Genomic DNA, 21,292 nt, shown 5'->3' with positions numbered 1-21,292 from the left:
CTGAAATATACGCAGATAATGCAAGGTTACATTAACAGGTAGCATGCGGAAAAGGTAAAGAATTTTGGGGAACAGGATAATTTTAAATGCAGTGATTTTACCCAACCACAAAATACATAAGGGCTACCATTGAGCCATCAGAGAGGTAAGTTTTACAGCATGGAGGGGTAGTTAGCCTGAAGTAAAGAAATGTAAGTGGCCATAAGGCAAATGCCCAAGTATGGGATGGAATCAGTGGACCAGAGGAAAGGGAACAATGTTTGTAGGGATCCTAATTCTTGTGGAGTAAGAGTCAAACTGAGAACCTTTGACTTGGCTTGGTTGACCTTCAGAACGGAGATTGTAGCAAACTAGTCAAGGATTCGCAGTAAGTATAAGGTGGGCATTTGGGGAGAAGTATTGAAAAGGAGGATGTCGCTGGCAAACATAATAAGCTTAGGGCTGTGCCCACTAAATTAACACCTGTAATGTCCAGAGAGGAACCAGTTTGGCTAGGCGTACGATGGAAAGGGCGAGTAATATAAGGAAGAGGGTGCAGCCCTGTCTCATGCTGTGGGCTACAGGAACTGAGTCAGACCTGCATCCAGAGTATTTAAAATAATCTTGGGGGCAAGTACAGAGGGATGAAATCCATAGGAGGAAATGAGGGCTGAACCCCCAACCTGTAACCCCAAATGAGGGCTGAACCCCCAGTGTGTAACCCCAAAATGTAATGCAGGTAAGGCCAAAGCCATTATTTTTCAATAGGGAGAAGGTAGGGATTGGAACCTCTGCCATGTTATATTGCCATCTCTAACCCAGCAATGGGAAATTTACACTCTCATTTTGTCCTTGTGATTATTGTCACAGAGACAGGAAGTGATGAGAAATGCACCATTTTACAGTTATCACTGGAACAGAAATAGAAGGAAAGTTTTGAAAATGGGATATTTGTTTCAATATGGAAAAACTGTCTAAAAGGGAATTTCACTAATTTTGGAGAGATACTCTATTACATCCTGTTGTGTCCTCTGGACAGAATGTAATCGTAACCACCTTTTGTGCCACCTTTAAATTTATACTGAAAACATCTATAAATTGCCTTGTTCAACTTATGTCTATATACCAATTGACGTTGACCTGGTTTTCACCCTGTGATATTCACCAGTTCTTTTTGTTACTCTTTTAATCTTACCAGATTATGATTAGTTGGTATTGGGTTACATGCAATTATTTGTCACAGAATGACAAAGCAGTGGTTTGCTAAATTCAGAGGAACAGAGTAACATCACACTGAGAACATTTTGGTTACTGTATCTAACATGCAATGCTATTAATCACAAAGATGTATCCGTTCCAAAAAAACTAAGAACAATCAGAGATGGAATCTATAAAGGAAAGTTGAAAGCAATTTTTTTTTTTTTGGAGTACTAAGGTCCTGTTTATTTTTCTTTAAAAAAATGATAGGGACTTCACATGTGCTCAAAGGCTGGGTTCACACATGTGCGGTGCAAATTGAAGCTCTGTTTTCACAGCTAATTGATAAAGTAGTTGATCTGGGTTTCAGGTCAGTTTTTTGTTTAGGATCCGGTCAGGTTTGCATCAGGATCAGGTCAGGATTTTATACTGTTCACAACTGAATGACATGTGTGATTCAGAAGTGTTCCCATAGAAGTCAATGGGCCTGAATTTGTACCTATGCTGGATCGCACTGCTCAGAAAACTGACAGAACTCTTTTTTCAATTTGCACTGAATCCTGCACTGGACATATGTGAACAGGCACAATAGAAAGCAATGCTCTTTCACTTGTCATGCGAATTGGATGCGATTTAACACACATCCAATTCACATATGTGTGAACTTAGCTTAAGATATTTCTTTTTCTGGAACAGTTGTATGTTGCTGTAGTTGTTATCGCTGTATTGTTGCAGGTCCATATGCCGTTCCTGGCTATATTTGTAACTGTAGGTGAAATGGTGGGACAAAAAAATTATTTTAAATAAAGTGTAGAAAAACAAACATTTAGCATATCTCCAGCTCTGTTTCAGAATTTCCCTGAGACATTTATTATGTGTTATTCTTGCAATATGTTCATGCATCCATTTCAAACAAAATAGCACTGAAGCATAGCTCTATAATTCATATGTATATATGATAACATGCTATACTGTCTATTCTTTGTATTGCTTTTTTTTTTTTTTTAAAGTAACAGTATAACATTGGCCATGCTGTGTGGTTAAATTATGTGGTTACTCAAGTGTACCATTAATGTAATTATAAACATTACTGCTAATTATGTTAATTATAATAACTTCATCTGCATTAAAAGATGAGTAAGCCTAAATGGAGGTAGCTTGTGCAATGTTTATTAATGAAATGCATATTTTTTGATTCTCTGGAGTTGATTTAATAATAGTAAAGTACTCACATGTAAGGAAAATAACAAAAATAGAAATAATTTTGCTTGCACAGGATTGGAAAATGGAAGTCTGCAAAGCTTTGCCTCGTTTGTTAAGCTAAGGAAAAATTGTGTTTGAAAAGTGAACATCCCTTTTGTCTTCAGTAAAACATACCCAACTCGATATATATTTTTGCACTGTGTTATGCGTTGCAAGCCTCCGTTATTATAAATATGATTTTGTTGATGTATATATTGTTGTTTGTATATAATTATGTTATTGGTGAAAGGCATAGGATTTGATTTACTAAAATTGCAAAATCTGGTGCAGCTGTACATGGTATCAAACAGATGGTACAGCGCTCTAACTAAAATAAAATGATTACTAACATATTAAAATTAATAAAAAGCCCAAAGATAGCTTTTGAGTCAAAAAGTCCACGTGAGGAATCTTCAGTGGTATACAGTCAGTTCATGCATAAAGTGACTTAGTGCCAAGGGGGGGACCACCACCAATGGTAAAATTGGCTGCTCACCTCATCGTATGGACCCTTTAAATTACAGAGGGTCGTATGCACTTAAATATCAACTCATCCAATCGCTGTACTCCTCTCCGACAATATCCGACCGATTCACAAACGAAAACACAGCTTTCTCCCATTCAGAGTCAAATGAACTGACACGTTCGTGGAATACCCACACTGGATCGGTATATAGCAGTATTCACAATTCCTCAGACCATGTGGATAGAAAGACAGGCCATAGTGCTCTCCATAGAAAAACGTTTTAATGATGAATATACATAAAAAACACACTTACAATAACGAAGCTTCATACGATCTTTAAAATGATCAATGACCGCGGGTGACGTCACGTGATCTCCGTCCGTACGTTACGTCCCTATGGGCGGGACTTCATCAGCGGACACGGATGTCCGTGTCCGCTGATGAAGTCCCGCCCATAGGGACGTAACGTACGGACGGAGATCACGTGACGTCACCCGCGGTCATTGATCATTTTAAAGATCGTATGAAGCTTCGTTATTGTAAGTGTGTTTTTTATGTATATTCATCATTAAAACGTTTTTCTATGGAGAGCACTATGGCCTGTCTTTCTATCCACATGGTCTGAGGGATTGTGAATACTGCTATATACCGATCCAGTGTGGGTATTCCACGAACGTGTCAGTTCATTTGACTCTGAATGGGAGAAAGCTGTGTTTTCGTTTGTGAATCGGTCGGATATTGTCGGAGAGGAGTACAGCGATTGGATGAGTTGATATTTAAGTGCATACGACCCTCTGTAATTTAAAGGGTCCATACGATGAGGTGAGCAGCCAATTTTACCATTGGTGGTGGTCCCCCCCTTGGCACTAAGTCACTTTATGCATGAACTGACTGTATACCACTGAAGATTCCTCACGTGGACTTTTTGACTCAAAAGCTATCTTTGGACTTTTTATTAATTTTAATATGTTAGTAATCATTTTATTTTAGTTAGAGCGCTGTACCATCTGTTTGATATATTGTATTTTGGGATTTGGTAATTGATCCTTGGTGTTCAGCAGCTTTTCGTAAAGGGGTTGTACTGCGCTGATTTTTTCTGTATTTATATTTTAGCTGTACATGGTAGCCAATCAGCTTCTAGCTTCGGCTTGTTTAATTAAGCTTTGACAAAAAAAAATGGAAGTTGATTGGTTTCTATGCAGAACTGCACCAGATTTTGCACTCTCTAGTTTTAGTAAGGCCCAGTTCACATTATTCTGACAGGAAAGTTGCACGACTTTTGATCCCACTTTGCCCTGCGACTTCGGTTTGACTTCATGCGACCTTAATGAATGGATCCAATTATGAGATGAGTGTGACTTATCCTTTGACCAATGAAAACAATTCCTTTGGTTTTGGTATAAATGAAACCTCACACCAAATTTATGAAAAAACAAACAAAGGGGAGTAGGGCCCCCCATCAAATCCAAACCAGGACCTTTTGTATGGATCTTGAAGGGGAACCCCACGCCAAAAGAAAAAAAAACAGCGTGGGGTCCCTTCGGTCTGGTATATATTTTGAGGGGAACCCCCTGCCAAAATTAAAAAGAAGGCTTGGGGTCCCACCTAAAAAACCATACTGGGCATGCCAGGAAAAGGGAGGGGAGCAAGCACTCCCCCTCCTGAACCATACCATACCATATGCCCTCAACATGGGGGGTGGGTGCTTTTGGGAAGACACCCCAAAGCACCTTGTCCCCATGTTGATGGAGGCAAGGGCCTCTTCTCAAAACCCTGGGCTGTGGTTATGGGGTCTGCAGGCAGGGGGCTTATTGGAATCTGGAAGCCCCCTTTAACAAGGGGGCCCCCAGATCCCGGCCCCCCTATGTGAATGAGTATGGGGTACATAGTACCCATACCCTTTCACCCCCCCCCCCCCCCCAAAAAAAGGGTAGTGTAATAAAAACATGAGACGGTTTTTGACAAGTCCTTTATTAAAAATGGCTAATGTCCCCATGGTAGCCCCATCAATCAAAATGTCTTCCGCCGCTGCTGACCCGCTGAAAGAAAAAAAAGTCCCTCCGACAAAGGCTCCATTCTATTAGCTCCAGTGTCTGACGATTCTTATATAACTTTGGGACATGACCATCTTGTGACGTCATCCACCAGACTCCACCGCTTTCTTACACTACAGACCCATCATGCCTGGGGCGGGGGGTGGGGTCTCTGGTTGACGTCACCTAATGGCCATGCTCCATAGTTATATAAGAACTGTCAGACACCGGAGCTGACAGAATGGCAGGAGCCAGCATCAGAGGAGGAGCGTTTCTTTTCTCAGAGTGTTAGCGGCCGTGGCGGTGGAAGACATTGTGATTGACATTGAAGCTACCACGGGGGACATTAGTCATTTTTAATAAAAGACTTATCAAAAACCATCTCATGTTTTTATTACACTATACTACAGGGTTGTGGGGAAGAGGCCCTTGTCCTCTTTCCCACAAGGTGCTTTGGCGTGGGGAGGCAAACCCCCCTGCCCCAAAGCACCCACCCCCCATGTTGAGGGCATATGGCCTGGTATGGTTCAGGAGGGGGGATGCTTGCCCCCCCTTTCCCAACCTTCCAGGCTGCATGCTCGTATAAGGGTCTGGTATGGATTTTGGGTGGGACCCCCCACCATTATTGTTCCAATACATTTTGCATTGATAAAATTGGGTTGATTTACTAAAGGCAAATCCACTTTGCACTACAAGTGCACTTGGAAGTGCAGTCACTTTAGCTCTGAGGGTAAGATGTGAAATCAGGAGAAGCTCTGCTGATTTTATCATCCAATCATATACTAACAAAAATGCTGTTTTTTTTTTCTTGCATGTCCCCCTCAGATCTACAGCAACTGCATTTCCAAGTGCACTTGTAGTGCACTAGCAGTGCAAAGGGGATTTGCCTTTAGTAAATAAACCCCACAGCCTGTAAGCCCAAGTTGCATGTCACAAGATGGTTCAGTTAAGATGCTGATCCAACTTGGATGCGACTTCAATTAAATTCAATCTGCTGAAATCGGACCCAAGTTGCACCAAAGTAGTGCAGGAACCTTTTTAAAAGTTGGACTGACACAAGTCAAACCAGTTAAGACAGCCCTCATAGGAAACCATTCATTTTTACATGTTACGTGACTTGTGCTCTCAAAGTCAGAGCGATTGTCGCACCAGTGTGAACTGGGCCTAAATCAACCCCCGATTGTAGCCATAACCTCAGATCAGCATCAGTCACACAGCATGCTGATCTGTCATTTATGACAGCCATCATTACCAGGCAAGAAGCAGCCACTTAACTCCAAGTTGGGGACTAGATGTCCACCTATTCTATGATTTTTCTGTTTTGAAGGTGAGTATTTTTGAGGCATAACCCTTTTTCACCTACAATTAATGAAATGACCAAAGATGGCCACTACGCCAACAGCTCCAATGTTGTGGCTCCTCTGAAGGGAAGTATTCCCATGCAGTGACTGGGTGGTTTCCTGTCTACTGAAAGTCAGGGACTCTTTCAGTTCTTCATTAGCATTCTCAAACACGGAGTTGCCTCATATCCCATTGCCACTGTCACCCAAGTCTCTCCATCTTAATTATGTTTTATAGCCTTTTGGAGGTTTGCAGCACATTTCACTACATTTGCGATTCTCATTCAGTCCTTCAGGGATCTTTGTGACAGGTCAGTCCCAACCAGAAACCAATTGATCATATATAACTTAATAAGGATTGGGTAAGATTACACAGATGGGGCCATCTTTTATTTCTAAGCAATTCAATAACTCCAGTATGGTCACTGCATATTAAGGAATAACCTTGCCCTCTTGATGATTTTTCATAAAAATGTTATCACCATGGAGGTAGTTTCATCATATAGAATTTACAAGCCGACAACTATGACTGCTGTAGTGGCTCTCTCTCTGGTAGAACTAACAACATCTGGCAGCAAAACCACCCTCCACCCCCTCCAAGTAACTCATGGATAGATCAGGAAGTTGTGCCACTGGAATTTGAAATCGGCATGCTGAACGCTCCAGCCCTTCTGTCAAATCCACCAGAGCAATATTTGTGCCATTGAACTTGGGGGGGGGGGCAGGCTTCCCAAAAGTGGCCACCTTGAGTCCAGTGCAGAGGACAAGTCAGTCCTCTGCAAGGTTCTCCCATTTCCAAAGTTAAGCGATGATCATGTGATCACTATGTTTACTTCTGGCAGTTAATGCAGAAGTGATTTGTGGTTTTCCAGCTTGCTCCCCACTCTGCCACCCATTTTAGTGGGGATTCGACACGTCGGATGCAGCAGCTGCTATCAGCACACAGCCACTTTACAGCTTACTCCATGGTGTTATCATTATGTCTGAAACATACTATAACATATAAGTAGAACTTGGTTATTGCAGAACCTTTTATTGTTGCAAGGTGGGAACCATTTTCCAATTTTCCAAGTTGTTTTTATTGAGTTCAGGTCTATCTGTGTGTGGTCATTTTTAACTTATCGGTATGCTTTATATATGGGTTAGGCATTTTATAAATGAAAAACAGCCTCCATCAGATTTTTTTTTTTTTTTTTATTGAATTTGTGTTCAAATATATTCCAAGGCTAACATCTGGATCAAAATAAAGAGGTTAGCATTTCCTAATATGCTTTTATTAAACACCTGTACACACCTACAGTATATGCAACCCAAAGTTTAATGTCTTACACTGAACATTTCCATGTTAAGTGAAACAGTCTTGGTTTATTATTAACTGTAACAGTGACCCCATTCATTTGCACAACTGATTGAAGCAGATGTGAATGCATACCAACAGTCAATCATTAAGTCTAACACTGACCAGCTGAACAGAGGGACAGTTATACAAGGCTGCTTATCCTATATTTAACAGGTAAAACATGAACATATTTTAGTTGCTTTGTTTAAAACAATAGTATGGTTTAGTTGTTAAACTTGTACTGCATGGGGACATCATCATCCCCCCCCCCCCCCCTGTTTTCCTTGACACATATAGTTGTGGTTATCTTACTTAATGAGATGGTTGAATTCTCTCTCTGGTCATTTATGCATACATGGGACCCTGGTGGAAGGATTTCCTATACTGGGTCTTCCATTTAAATAAGTAGTCATGACAGCACTGATGATAGGATGCAGCTGCTCCATTAAGTGGGATTTTTCTGGCCCAGGGAACAGTGGGAGGTAAATACCCTTGCAGTATTTCATAGAGCTAGTGAGTAACTGGATAGACCCAAAACCAATTGTGTGCGTGCATTTGTGATTTCGTTTTTACCATTTTTATCTTATTTTAGTATTGTTTCTTGGTTTTTCACAATGATTTTAGTGTGTATTTATCACAAAAATCTATTTCCATTTTGTCTTTGTGGGAATTGATTTGATCAATTACACATTGGAAATAATCAGATCAGCAGTAAAAGTTCTATGCCGTTACATTGTACTGCTTTTATTCGTAATTTGTTCCTAGTTAAAGATTTACTTTTCCATTACAGCAGAGCTTTCCCACAGTGTTTTGGCAAGTAATGATGTCATTGATCTAACAACTCTTTAATTTATGGTCTGATCTAAAGTGTTGGTGTAGGTCAAGGCCATTGTGGGGAACAGAAGTCTTGTGGCTGGAGATGATGTTTATTTTTGGCTTGCATTCCCTGAAGAAAGGGTTTGCTTAGATAATACTTTGCTTTGGGGAAAGGTAGCTCAGCTGCTCACATTTGATCCAAGGCACAAATTACATAAGCTGCAGTGCTGTCATTTCATTTAACTTTCCAAAACAGTACGTGTCTCTGATTACATCTGCATTTAAACTGCTGAGCTCTTAGTATTAAAGATTGCAGTATAGAAATTGTATCCGTGCATCAGTATTCGAAACAGACTTTGTGGTCAAACTAAATCTATTTATATTATACATATATATATATATATACATATATATATATATATATATATATATATATAAACAAAGCAGTGTATGCTAGCATTTTTAAGTACACTGTCTGCCCTTATTCTCTTTAAAAATGTATTTTAGGACAATATTGTATCTTGATTCACATCAATTTGACATAAACATATTTTGTGGTTTGCACTGGTTAAAAAAAAAAAAGAATAATAAATATAGTGGAAAATATTTAGAGTGTTCTCATATGGTACTGATGTTTCAACATCAATGATACTGGACAAAATATCTTGCATTTACATGCGTAATATGAGGAGGCCACGACAAGGCACCCCATTGTTATCTGCAGTCCTAACTCTATACTTAGGTGACGGGATGCACTAGACACCTTTGATGCCATTGTGCTATGTGCTGGGTGTCCAGTGCGCACCTGTGCCTTTAACCTCCCTGGCGGTATGATTCAGTCTGGAATTAGGTGCTGAAAGCGGTACAATTATTTTGCACGGAAATCTGGCTTTTATTTTGTAGTTCTGTAATTCTTAGGATAACGCTCTTAAATCTGTTCAAACCAGAGTCTAGCAGACATCCCGGGTATGATAAAGTTTATAATATAATAAAGAATAATAAAAATTATTCAATCATGTAATTAAATCCTAAAACACTGAAAAATTGACACTTTTTGGTTGCTGTGGACAATCTCCAAATTCCAGGCAGAAAAAACAGTATTTATAATATAAAAGTGCATGCAGGGCACTGCACAGACCACTAGGGACAAAGGGTGTGTGTAATTTTTTAATACAGCACTGTAATCTGTAAGATTACAGTGCTGTGTGTGTTTTGTGTACTTTTACTTTTTTGAATTTGCCACCGTTCTCCGCTCCCGTGCGACGTAACGCCGCAGGGAATGGAGCTCGGCGGCACTCGGGCACTGTGAATCGAGCGGAGGACAGCTCGCTCACACAGCGCGGAGGACATCGCTGGATCCAGGGGACAAGGTAAGTAACTCTCCCCTGTGTCCTCCCCTGCATCGAGCGAAGCCATCCTGAGTCTGGCTCGGGGTTACCGCTCCTATCAGTAAATTCCTAACCCGAGCCAGACTCGGGATTACCGCTAGGGGGGTTAAGGAGGAGTGGGCTCCTTCCAGGCTCACCTGCCCTCTGCCTATCCATTATAACACATGTGCTTCTACTATGGAGGCTCTCAAAAATATATAGAGTTAGGACTGTAGATAATAATGGGGTGCCTTGTTGCGGCCTCCGCAGATTACACATGTATTTGCAAATGTGTGCAAACTAAACCCCTGCTTTTTAGTCAAACTGTTGGACAGGTTAATTTGGTTGGTTACAGGCTGGCTGACAAGTTGTGGTGGGAATTTTCATTGGTTTTGTTTTACATGCGTTTCCCTTCCATGTGCTCCTTGCCGCTAAGGCCAGTTAATGGTGGGGCAGTGGCCATTTGTACTGATGGAATACTGGTGAGGGGATGCACTGGACACTTTTGCTGCCACTGTGCTATGTGCTGGGTGTCCGGTGCACCCTGTGCCTTTAAGGAGGGGTGGGCTTCTTCCAGGGTCACCTATCCTTTGCCTATCTATTATAATGCATGTGCTTCTACTACAGAGGCTCAAAAATGTATAGAGTTAGGATAATGGGGTGCCTTGCCGTGGCCTCCGCTGCCTATGCATTTATTGGCAAATGTGTGCAAATGAAACCACTGTTTTTAACGCAAACTGTTAGATAGGTTAAGTTGGTTGGTTGCAGGCTGGCTGACAAGTTGAGCTAGGAATTTTCTTTGTTTTTGTTTTCTATGCGTTGCCCTTCCATGTGCTCCTTGCCGCTAAGGCCAGTTATAGGTAGGGGCAGTGTTTGTGCTGTGGACAGAAGCTGGTTATCCATGAAAAATATGGATGAAATGTCAAAGAAAAGGTACATCACAAGTTTATCATTAATTATATTTGAACCAAATTAATCTCCAGCTGCATTTTATTTCATTAGCCCTATTCGATTTTAATAAGCAAGTGTTAAGCCCTGCACAGGAACTTTTCTGTAAAGCTTAGAGTAAAATTGAATGCAATACTGTTAGTGCCATAAGACATTTGGCATCTGTACCCTGGTCAGTCTGTTTTCTTGGGTAATAACATTATTTTTGTGTTTCACTGTAGACTTCCAGGACCTTCCAGGGTGCCAGCTGCAGGCAGCAGTACCAAGGTTCAGGGAACAGCTAATTTAAATCGAAGAAGTCAGAGCTTTAACAGCATTGACAAAAATAAACCACCTCATTATGCAAATGGCAATGAAAAAGGTAAGAGTGATAATCGACGAAGCAATTAAAAAATTAAGTACAGTTTGACGGTGATTGTGTTACTTTTATAGGCATGCCTGTTTTTAAGTTCTATAGGCCTTTTAATTCTTCTTTTAGTGTTGCTTTAAGGTTTTCTAAGAAACACAGCCCATGGTTAAAGAGGGATTCCACCAAAAAAAAAAATATTAAAAGCCAGCAGCTATAAATACTACAGCTGCTGACTTTTAATAAATGGACACTCACCTGTCCCGGGTTCCAGCGATGCCGGCAGCCGAGGCCGATCGATCGCTCGGCTCTCGGCTGCTGTCGCCACCATTCTAGGTGAGGGAATCAGGAAGTGAAGCGAATCGGCTTCACTTCCCGGTTCCCTACTGCGCATGCGCGAGCCGCGCCGCGCAATAGGAAATCTCCGCGCTGTCACTGGGACCCGTGTGTGTCCCAGCAGACAGCGCGGCAGGGCAGGAAATGGCGTAGACTCCCACGGGAGTCTATGCCCGGAAGTGGGTGAAAATACCTGTCTTTGACAGGTATCTCCACCCCCCTCCCCCCTGAAAGGTGTCAATTGTGACACCGGAGGGGGGGAGGGATCCGATCAGCGGAGGTTCCACTTTAGGGTGGAATCCCGCTTTAAATAACCACTTTTCAAGACAGTTTGTGTTTCTATGCTTTTCCAAAAGTTGCTATAACCTTTAGCTTGTGAAAATGCAGATGAAATATTTCTGTAAACACCTCATATGTTTACCTTACCTCATTAATGCAAATAAATTAAAAGCAGCTTTTTGTATTAATCATTATTTTACTGGAAGTATCTATATTTTAGATGGTAACTGTTTATGTGGTTAAAGGGGTTGTAAAATCAAAAAAAAATTTTAATCTATGTATTAAGACAAAAAACCTGCTGTGTGCAGCAGCTCCCCTAATACTTACCTGAGCCCATCTTGATCCTGCAATGCCCATGAGCCCCTAGGCCATTGGCTCCCACTGCGGCCAATCAAAGTCAGTTAGCCAATCAAGAGAGAGAGGGGACACACTGAATGGACACATGGAGCTGCTGCTTAGCTCAGGTGCCCCCATAGCAAGCTGCTTGCTATGGGGGCACTCAACAGGAGGGAGGGACTGCTCTATGCAAATCCACTGCAACAGAGCAGGTAAGTAATGTTTGTTATTTAAAAAAAATAACTTTAAATCACTTTAAATGTTGGAGGAAGACGGATCTGCTGTATACTGTCTTCATATATTTTATAAAAAAAATGTACTTGGAGGAAGACTGATCTGTTGTATACTGTCTTCCTATATATGATAAAAAAAAAAGATATATATATATATATATATATATATATATATATATATATCAAACATGTTAGTTTTATTTTTACCATACATACACGGTGGGGGGAATTAACAAAGAGTAGTGCAAGCACAATGCTTGTACCACTCTTCTAAACATTAAAAAAAGAGCATATTTTGCTCCTAAATAACAAAAAGGGCACAAGCACCTTCTGATACTTTTTGTTTACAAGTTTAGATGTAGGTTCACACTGACAGTGAGTTCAGCTGCATGTCAGTCCCCGACTTCAGGGGCGATTTCAGAGACATCCGTGCGGGTTGCTGTACAGATGTCTATGGAAATCTCACACCAAATTCGCCAAAAGTAGTACAGAAACTGTACTGCAGCATCGCACCGATTTGGACGGTGCCATTGCCAAAATTGCTGCTGATTTGCTTGCCAAATCGCAGCAATGTGAACAAGGGCTAAATTAATATATGGCGATTGTTGCAATCTTTTATGTCATGGTATTTGCTCAGCGGTTATCAGCGGATATCCTCAAATCAAGAAAAAACAAAACAAACTATAAACCCCAATTTTTTGGTAAAATGTAAAAGATAATGTTTCGGGAAGTAAATGCAATATCTAATGTGTCGCTTTAAAGTTTTTTTTGAGTTACGGTGAGATCCCACACATGTGTGATGTGAACACTGTTTACATATGCGTGTGCGCAACTTACATTTTTTTTTCTTTTTGTGACAGACACAGAGAACCCGAGAGCTGGAGCTGCATGCTCAATCTCTCTACCTGTCCTCACCCTCTGCTCTGCTGAGAGAGGAGGGTTGTTGACTCTGCAGGCTCTCCTTGTAGTGTAGATGTGAGCTGGGAAAATGCAGAATTCCCTTTGTCAGTGAGATGCAGATCCTGTGCCAGTTTATTTTTGACGACATCATGGAACTGGTGGATGTTAGAGACCTTGTGCTCCTCCACCTTCCATTTGAGGATGCTCCCACAGATGCTCAATAGGGTTTAGGTCTGGAGACCTGCTTGCCCAGTCATCTTCATACCCTTGCAGAGCAATGTGGACTGTTAAGCATACACTAGATTCACATGGTCGTGACATGGTCGCCTGGTCTTCACCTGGTTGCTGTCTCTGGTTTGGATGGGACTCCTCACCTCAGCCCCGGGGGAGATGATCATCTTTGTCTCCTGCCTTCCCTTGGACCTAAGGTTGGGCGCCACCTATATTTATAGATATTATTGATTTAATTTCAGAGCATTTTACTCCTGGTGATTGGCATGAGCCATGAAACGTGCGTTAAGTTTCATTGAACTGATACCTAGACAAGTTTGGCTCACCATGAGCAATCGATTATGTTCATTGAAATTTATTGAATGGATGAGTGTTTTTATGTACCCATAATGCTTATTATGTTTTACCTTACTCTGTATAACAACTATATATTCATACAAGTGTATCATAGTACATTGTATCCTGTATTTACAGATTGACAATCTCTATAATGTGATTTGTTATTAATAAATAAATTTATAAATGATTTGAATAAGGTATCCATTCAGTGACCTGCCTCATACAAAGTCCCATCCCTTTCTTATTTCTGTTGTTTAATACATTTCAGGGATGGAGGCTTGCCACTGCTACATTCAGGTTGCATCCTTATAATGCTTGGCCAGTCCAACACCGTTACTCTCAGCTTCTTTAGCAAGGCAGTGCTTGTCTTGGAGGTGTGTTTGGGGTCATTGGTATGTTGGAATACTGCCCTGCGGCCCATTTTCCAAAGGGAGGGGATCATGCTCTACTTCAGTATGTCACAATACATGTTGGCATTCATGGTTCCCTCAATCAACTGTAGCTCCTCAGTGCGAGCTAAACTCATGCAGCCCCAGACCATGACACTCCATGCTTGACTGTAGGCAAGGCACAGTCGTCTGCGTGCTCCTCACCTGGTTGCTGCCACACACACTTGATACCATCTGAACCAAATAAGTTTATATTGGTTTCATCAGACAGCAGCACATGATTCCAGTAATCCAAGTCCTTAGGGTCCTTTCACACGGGGCGGATCAGTTCTGATCCGCCCCGTGGATGTCCGTTTGCTCAGCGGGGATCACTCCGCCGATCCCCGCTGAGCAGGGAGATGACAGCTCCGTCTCTGCACACTGCGCAGGGACGGACCTGTCACAGCGCCGCTCTCCCCTATGGGAGATCGGATGATGACGGACCGCAGTGCCCGTCGTCACCCGATCCGATCCGCAGACGGATGGAAAAATAGCTTTTTCCTCCGTCACACTTTTTCGGATCGGAGCGGGTCGGATGTCAGCGGACATGTCACCGCTGACATCCGACGCTCCATAGAGCTCTATGGAGCACCCGTTCAGGTCCGCCTGAAAAACTGACAGGCGGGCCTGAACGGATCGTCAGTGTGAAAGGGGCCTAAGTCTGCTTGTCTTCAGCAAACTGTTTGCAGGCTTTCTTGTTCATCATCTTTAGAAGAGGCTTCCTTCTGGGACGACAGCCATGTAAACCAATTTGTTGCAGTGTGCGGTGTATGGTCTGAGCCCTGACAGGCTGACCCCCCACCCCTTCAGCCTCTGCAGCAATGCTGGCAGCACTCATATGTCTATTTCCCAAAGACAACCTCTGGATATGACACTGAGCATGTGCCCTCAACTTCTTCGGTTGACCATGGCGAGGCCTGTTCTGAGTGGAACCTGTCCTGTAAAAACCGCTGTATGGTGTTGGCCACCATGCTGCAGCTCAGTTTCAGGGTCTTGGCAATCTTTTATAGCCTAGGCCTTCTTTATGCAACAATTCCTTTTTCCAGATCCTCAGAGAGTTTTTTTCCATGAGGTGCCATGTTAAACTTCCAGTGACCAGTATGAGGGAGTGAGAGCGATAACATCAAATTTAACACACCTGTTCCCCATTCACACCTGAGACCTTGTAACACTAACAAGTCACATAACACCAGGGAGGGAATATGGTTAAATGTGCCCAATTTGGACATTTTCACTTAGGGGTGTACTCACTTTTGTTGTCAGTGGTTTAGACATTAATGGCTGTTTGTTTCGTTATTTTGAGGGGACAGTAAATTTACACTGTTATACAAGCTGTACACTCACTACTTTACATTGTAGCAAAGTGTAATTTTTTTCATTGCCACGTGAAAAGATATAGTAAAATATTTACAAAAATGTGAGGGGTGCACTCACTTTTGTGAGATACTGTATATGTCAACAGAAATTTAAACCTTTACAATGTTTGGTTAGTAAGCATTCTTTAGAGCTCTACAGGTAGATAGTAAATTACACTGGGAGGGAACATATCTGCTCACTATATGAAACTGCATACAATAATAATTGGGTTCAGAAGTGCCTTATTTTTTTATTTTATTTTTTTAAGATAGAACAGGTCCAGAACGGGGTAACAAAAATGGTAAAGGGTCTGGGAGATAAAACATATCAAGGGAGACTTCCGGAACTTAAAGGAGTTGTAAAATCTCAGGGTTTCTCACCTTAATGCATTCTATGCATTAAGGTGAAAAACCTTCTGTGCTGCAGCTGCCCCCCATAGTCCCCTCCAAAAAAAAATGGGCAGACTGGATGGACCACTTGATCTTTTTTTCAATAATAATTGGGTTCAGAAGTGCCTTATTTTTTTCATTCCAAAAGATCCTCAAAGCTTACAGCAGAGACACTGAAGTCAGGTTTTGGTTGGTTTCTAGAAGCTTACAGAACCCGTAACCTGTTTCCAAAAGAAGGCTGCAATCTACCTATATTCCTCCTTCCATTGAATTAATGAGACACCTTTAGGTGAGATTGGCTAAAAGCAACTAACCCCAGCCCCCCAACTCAGTTAGTCAGAAACACAGCATGGCCGTCTAAAAGCAGAAGGTATTTGCTTTTCTAACTTTCATTACAGACCTGAAAATAAGAGCTTTAATATTAGGGATAGCAGATGGAACCATACAGCTCATTGCGTTATGCCCCTCTAGCCAAATGTATATCTTAAATGGCTTATAAATACAACCCAATATTACAGAACCATTTATTCCAAGCCGCATAAATCTGTTTATGGCTACTTGGCCATAATCATTGAAGTGTATGCAAACCATTACTTCACTGGAATAGGACTTATAGACTAACACAACTGTCCAAGTAGACACTTTTTGAAAGGGATGCTTAAGCTGTAGCCCTCCAGCTGTTGCAGAAGTCCCATCATGCCTCTGCCTTTAGGAGTCATGCTTGTGACTGTCTGCAGCTTGCAATGTCTCATGGGACTTGTAGTTTTGCAACAGCTGGGGGGTCACAGGTTGAGCACCCAAGCCTTATGGTGAGGTGGGTTAAAAGGACCCCCCCCCCCCATTAGTAAGAAACACAGTAGACCACTCTTTAAATGGTATTTGCCTATATCGTTTTAAGCACATATAAAAAAAAAAATAAGGGGTTTATTCCTAATTTTAGGATAACAGGTTTAATAGAAGCCATTGTTTCCATATGCTGCACTAATACTGGCCAACTAGCCAAAAACGTTATATGCAGTTTTGATTAATTGGCTCTATAATATTATAATGTATCTCTATTTTTAACTAGCGGTTCTTGATGTACATGTGGTCGCAATCCCATAATCCCAGACATGCATACAGCTGTAGATAGTGAGAGTGGGGTAGGGACAGGGGTGGGTTCTGACCCAGCCGGTATGCTGGAATGTAAGTGAACAGGGCAGAGGCACAGCATGCAGACACTGGTGCCTTCACAGTTGAGCAGCCCATGTTGTAAAGGGAGAAGGGAGGAGTCTGTACGCTATACTGATCACTGCAAGTCATCCCTCTGCAACAAACCAACTCTCCTAGAAGCCTTCATAGAGGGAGCCACAGTCTGGTCTGAATGTGTCTGGGTTTCAGACGGGCTAAATCCCGGACACATGATTCAAATCCCTGACTGTCCGGGTGAATCCCAGACAGGTGGCAACCCTACATGGAATGTAAGGCTAAAGGAAATGTGTTTTGAAAGCAGAGGTGAATAGCTTGTTTTAAAGTACTTTTACTACTTGCTCAGAATATGTAAAAATGTGTCCAGAGACTGTTCATATGAGCAAAGGTTCACTTTACCTAGGGAAAAGTTTTTAAAACAAGACATTTTCATTATGCTAATCCACCTCTTATGCCACGTACACACGACCGGACTTTCTTTCCGGCAGACTAGGTCCAACGGAATCAGTCCGTCGGACAATCCGACCGTGTGTGGGCTAATCTGATAGTTTTGCATAAAAAAAATCAGATGGACCTAGAAATAGAACATGTTTCAAATCTGTCCGATGGACTCAATTCCTACCGGGAAAACCGTTCGTCTGTATGCTGGTCCAACAGGCCAAATACGACGCAAGGGAAGCTACTGGCTACTGGCTATCGAACTTCCTTTTTTAGTCCCTTCTTAAGTCATCATATTCAAAACTAACGTACTTTCGAACGGACTTAGTACGTTCGTGTGTGGGCAAGTCTGTTCGTTCGGAACGTCCGTTGGAAATCCGTCGGACCTAGTCTGCCGGAAAGTCCGGTGGAGTGTACGCCACATTTGTAATCATCAGTAATGGTACATTGTCAACAACAGCTGTTTCGGTGCATACACAATTTCAATTTAATTAGCAGTAAGGGCTTGTTTACACCATGTCCTTTGACCTGCTTTGTTAAACACATGCTTTGTTCACACCACACATTTGAGTTGCATAAAAATGCAGCTTGTCAACTCAACGCATATCGACGCAATGCACGTCAACACATCTCCAGGGAATAAATTTTTTTTTGCAAATGATGTGAACCCTCCAGTGACCTGTACAGCAGCTATTTGGGGAGAAAAGCATGTTGCAAGTAAGAAAATGTGCTTTTTGAGCAGAATTTTTTTAGTGGTTTAAAATTTTGAGTAGCTGGATCAATATAGACCAGTTTACCAGCCTTGTTGAGTAGCAAAAAATTATGTATGACCAGCTTAACCGCACGTGTAAAGACAAAAGGAAGAAATTCCTGACCTGGCAAGATATTGCATCAAAAATCTACCCGGATAAGAAAAAATATTCAAGATCACGGAATACCACCACTGGTGAGTACTTTATTCTTTATTTAGCAATAGTTTGCAGTATGACAAATTTGACAAATGTCAGTATATGTGAACATTTTACTGTCATTATAAATTTGCATGATTTATCGGTAGTGTATAGGCCATAGATTATATTTGGGGCTTTTGTTTTCCAGTGTGATCTGTGTAACAGGCCATATGCCTTCAGCATTGGGAGGGTAGCTTACAAGGGGCTAGCATACCTCCCTTTGCAAGGCACCGTGTACTCATGTTGAGAGACAATATACATCCATCCTCAATTATGTTATCCAGCTATGCACATCCACCTCAATCACAATGACCTGTGCCACCCAACGATGATCGCCTGTCATTTCTACTGTTGTAAATGACAGATCACCATCCGACTGCTGTATGCCATAGTGATATCTCCTTTTATGCTCTGCTGGTTTGTATACAGACACTATCTGGCTGGGGTTCTGTATTTTTGCAGCAGTGTTGATGCCACTGCAAAATGACAGACTGATGACTGGCTGGGCCTCCCAACCTTGCAAGGTACTTGTTAACCATGTTAAGGGACAAGGACCTATTTCCCACATCCTGTTCTTCAAAAATAAGGTGAAGATTTGTGGTACATACTTATAGAATTATGGTAAACATCTTTTTAATAAGGAGGCCCCCAGATCTCTACGCCCTTCCAGGCAAATTAGTACATTCACAAAAAACAGTGCTCTTCACGTCAACAACAAGGATTCTTTGCCTGACCCTCCATTTTTATTGGCAAGGATTCAGAAGGTGCATTCCAGCAGCCATAGTCTGTAAATAAAAATATGTTTCTCCTGCCCCAGGCCTCTCTCAGCATTAGAAGCCCACCAACCAGGCACATTAGAAGCCCACCAATCCCAAAAGCCTTACCTCCCACAAAATAAATTGAATACACTGGTTATTTTTCCCAGGCTATGGTTTATCTTGTGGAGGATTCAGCTGAAACTGGCAAAGATGCTCGAATCACTGCCGCTACCATACTATCCCACATCAGTTTAGGTAAATCTGTAGTCAACATCAATGATAGCCCATAGCACCAACGGGAAACATTTTTTGTAAATAAAGTCATTGCTGGCATCACAATCCAAATTAAATCGATATTCAGAATTTTGGTGCCAGAGCAATCTTATGCATATTACTCCACATAGCCTTGCATTTTGATTGAAAAATATAGTATACTCTTTACTTGCCAAGGTGGAATTCAGAATACATCAAAGAATAAGAATGTCCAGTAGCTAAGAACCTGTTCAAAAAATAATATAACAATTGTATTTATTTTTTTGCAGTTCAGACATTGAAAATGAAGTGTTAAAGCAATAGGGAGAGTTAAAGGGATGGCCATCCTCAGAAAAGAGAGTCATAATGAGGCTGGGGCCAGAAGATGACAACTGCCATACTGCCGTTTTCACCTACTAAGCTTTTTAAAACTGTATCTGAAGTTCCGAGAGTAAGTTGGCAATTTTTTTTCTATTCTTAAAATTAGGATTTCCCTTGCTCACATTTTTTCTATTTTCAAATTAGAAGATGTTCAGTGGTGAAGATATTCCAGTGGAGAATAAGGAATAAGCCGAGACTGAGTCTACTGTCAGTATGGTGGAACATGTTGCTGGAAATCCTGCAGTATCTGAGAGCGATGCCTCCACAAGCCTAAGTTGAAGCCAGGTCCGTCTATTGCAAAGTCAAGCTTTAGGCCAAGGGCAGATAAAAGACAACATGCTGTTACCCATAACAGTGTCAGAAAGAATCTCCTTCTAAAGGCTCTGGACAAACTAATAAAAAAAAGAGGAATACTGCTTCACAATGCATTCAGAATGGTTCCTAAGGACAAAAAGATTCCCCTCACCATGGATATGCCCAATTTCAGTTAATTGTGCTGTCCCGATGCACCAAAAACACTTCCCACTTATTCCAAATAGCACCACCACTGCCACCACAAGCAGCACCACAACCTACAACTATCCCCACCCTTCCTACTACAGTGCTTTCCCACCTCATCCAGTACCTACCTGTCTTATTAACCCATACCATGAGAACATGACTCACATGACTCACAGATCACACCCTACTGCTCTACTGACACCTCACAATTTCTTTAAACCCACCATCAAGACATCACCAACATTCCATTGAGGAAGACCTACTTGCTGAATTCTCCAGTACGAGTTAACAAAAAACTTCCCTCAACACCGGGTCTCCATTCCCCTCATACCCTGACTCCACTGTTATTTTTGACTATTATTTTTCTTTATTAAACAAGCTTTTTTCTTTCCATTAGGTGTTGTTTATATGACCTTTGCATAATTGTTTTTCTTCCTTGTCCCTTGTTCCCACGGGCTCAGTTTTTGTATGTTTGTTGTTTATAGTGAAATTTAATGACATTTGTGGAAAATAAAAAACACATTTTCACTGTCAGTTTGTTTGTGCGGGTTGTATTACAAAATAACATGATATTTCTCTGAACCTTTTTCTTTCCCACTAAAAGGTACATTGTCAGGACAAGCTTCAGGGGTATTCCCTTTTTTAAGTTCACATAATTATTCCTGTGCAGAAGGGAATATCTTGAACGCTTGTCCAGGAAATGTAACTGTTAGTGCGAATAAAATAAATATAATGGACAGTACTTCCAAACACTTAAAGCAAAAAATCACGAGATCGTTCAGCACTGGGTCCTTCTCTCTGTTTACTTACTGGATGGGTCCTTTTTATCGATGTCCAAGTTGTGGCCTGAGTAAGTTGGATAATCCCCACTTTCAGGATCCAGAAGACTGCTGAAGTCAGACCAAGAGGAGAAAAGGGAGACCA

At 41.5% G+C, this 21,292-nt stretch overlaps 1 protein-coding gene across 23 annotated transcripts in view; it reads left to right on the top strand.

Annotated features, from left to right (window-relative positions):
* Window positions 1-21,292, top strand: part of NAV3 (neuron navigator 3) — an 873,011-nt gene that overhangs the window by 602,683 nt on the left and 249,036 nt on the right. For 22 of the 23 annotated variants that reach the window (XM_077474065.1, XM_077474059.1, XM_077474072.1 and 19 more), the window contains one exon: window positions 10,949-11,088. In XM_077474065.1, the coding sequence (XP_077330191.1) occupies window positions 10,949-11,088 (140 nt within the window). Of the gene's footprint in view, window positions 1-7,669; window positions 7,771-10,948; window positions 11,089-21,292 lie in introns of those variants that run through there. The other variant, XM_077474070.1, reaches the window with a different exon arrangement.

Source organism: Lithobates pipiens, unplaced genomic scaffold (assembly GCF_037356315.1).
Source record: "Lithobates pipiens isolate NorthernLeopardFrog02 unplaced genomic scaffold, aLitPip1_a1.2 Scaffold_8, whole genome shotgun sequence".
In the NCBI taxonomy this organism is placed as follows: domain Eukaryota; kingdom Metazoa; phylum Chordata; class Amphibia; order Anura; family Ranidae; genus Lithobates; species Lithobates pipiens.
This window is presented reverse-complemented; position numbering and strand designations above follow the sequence as displayed.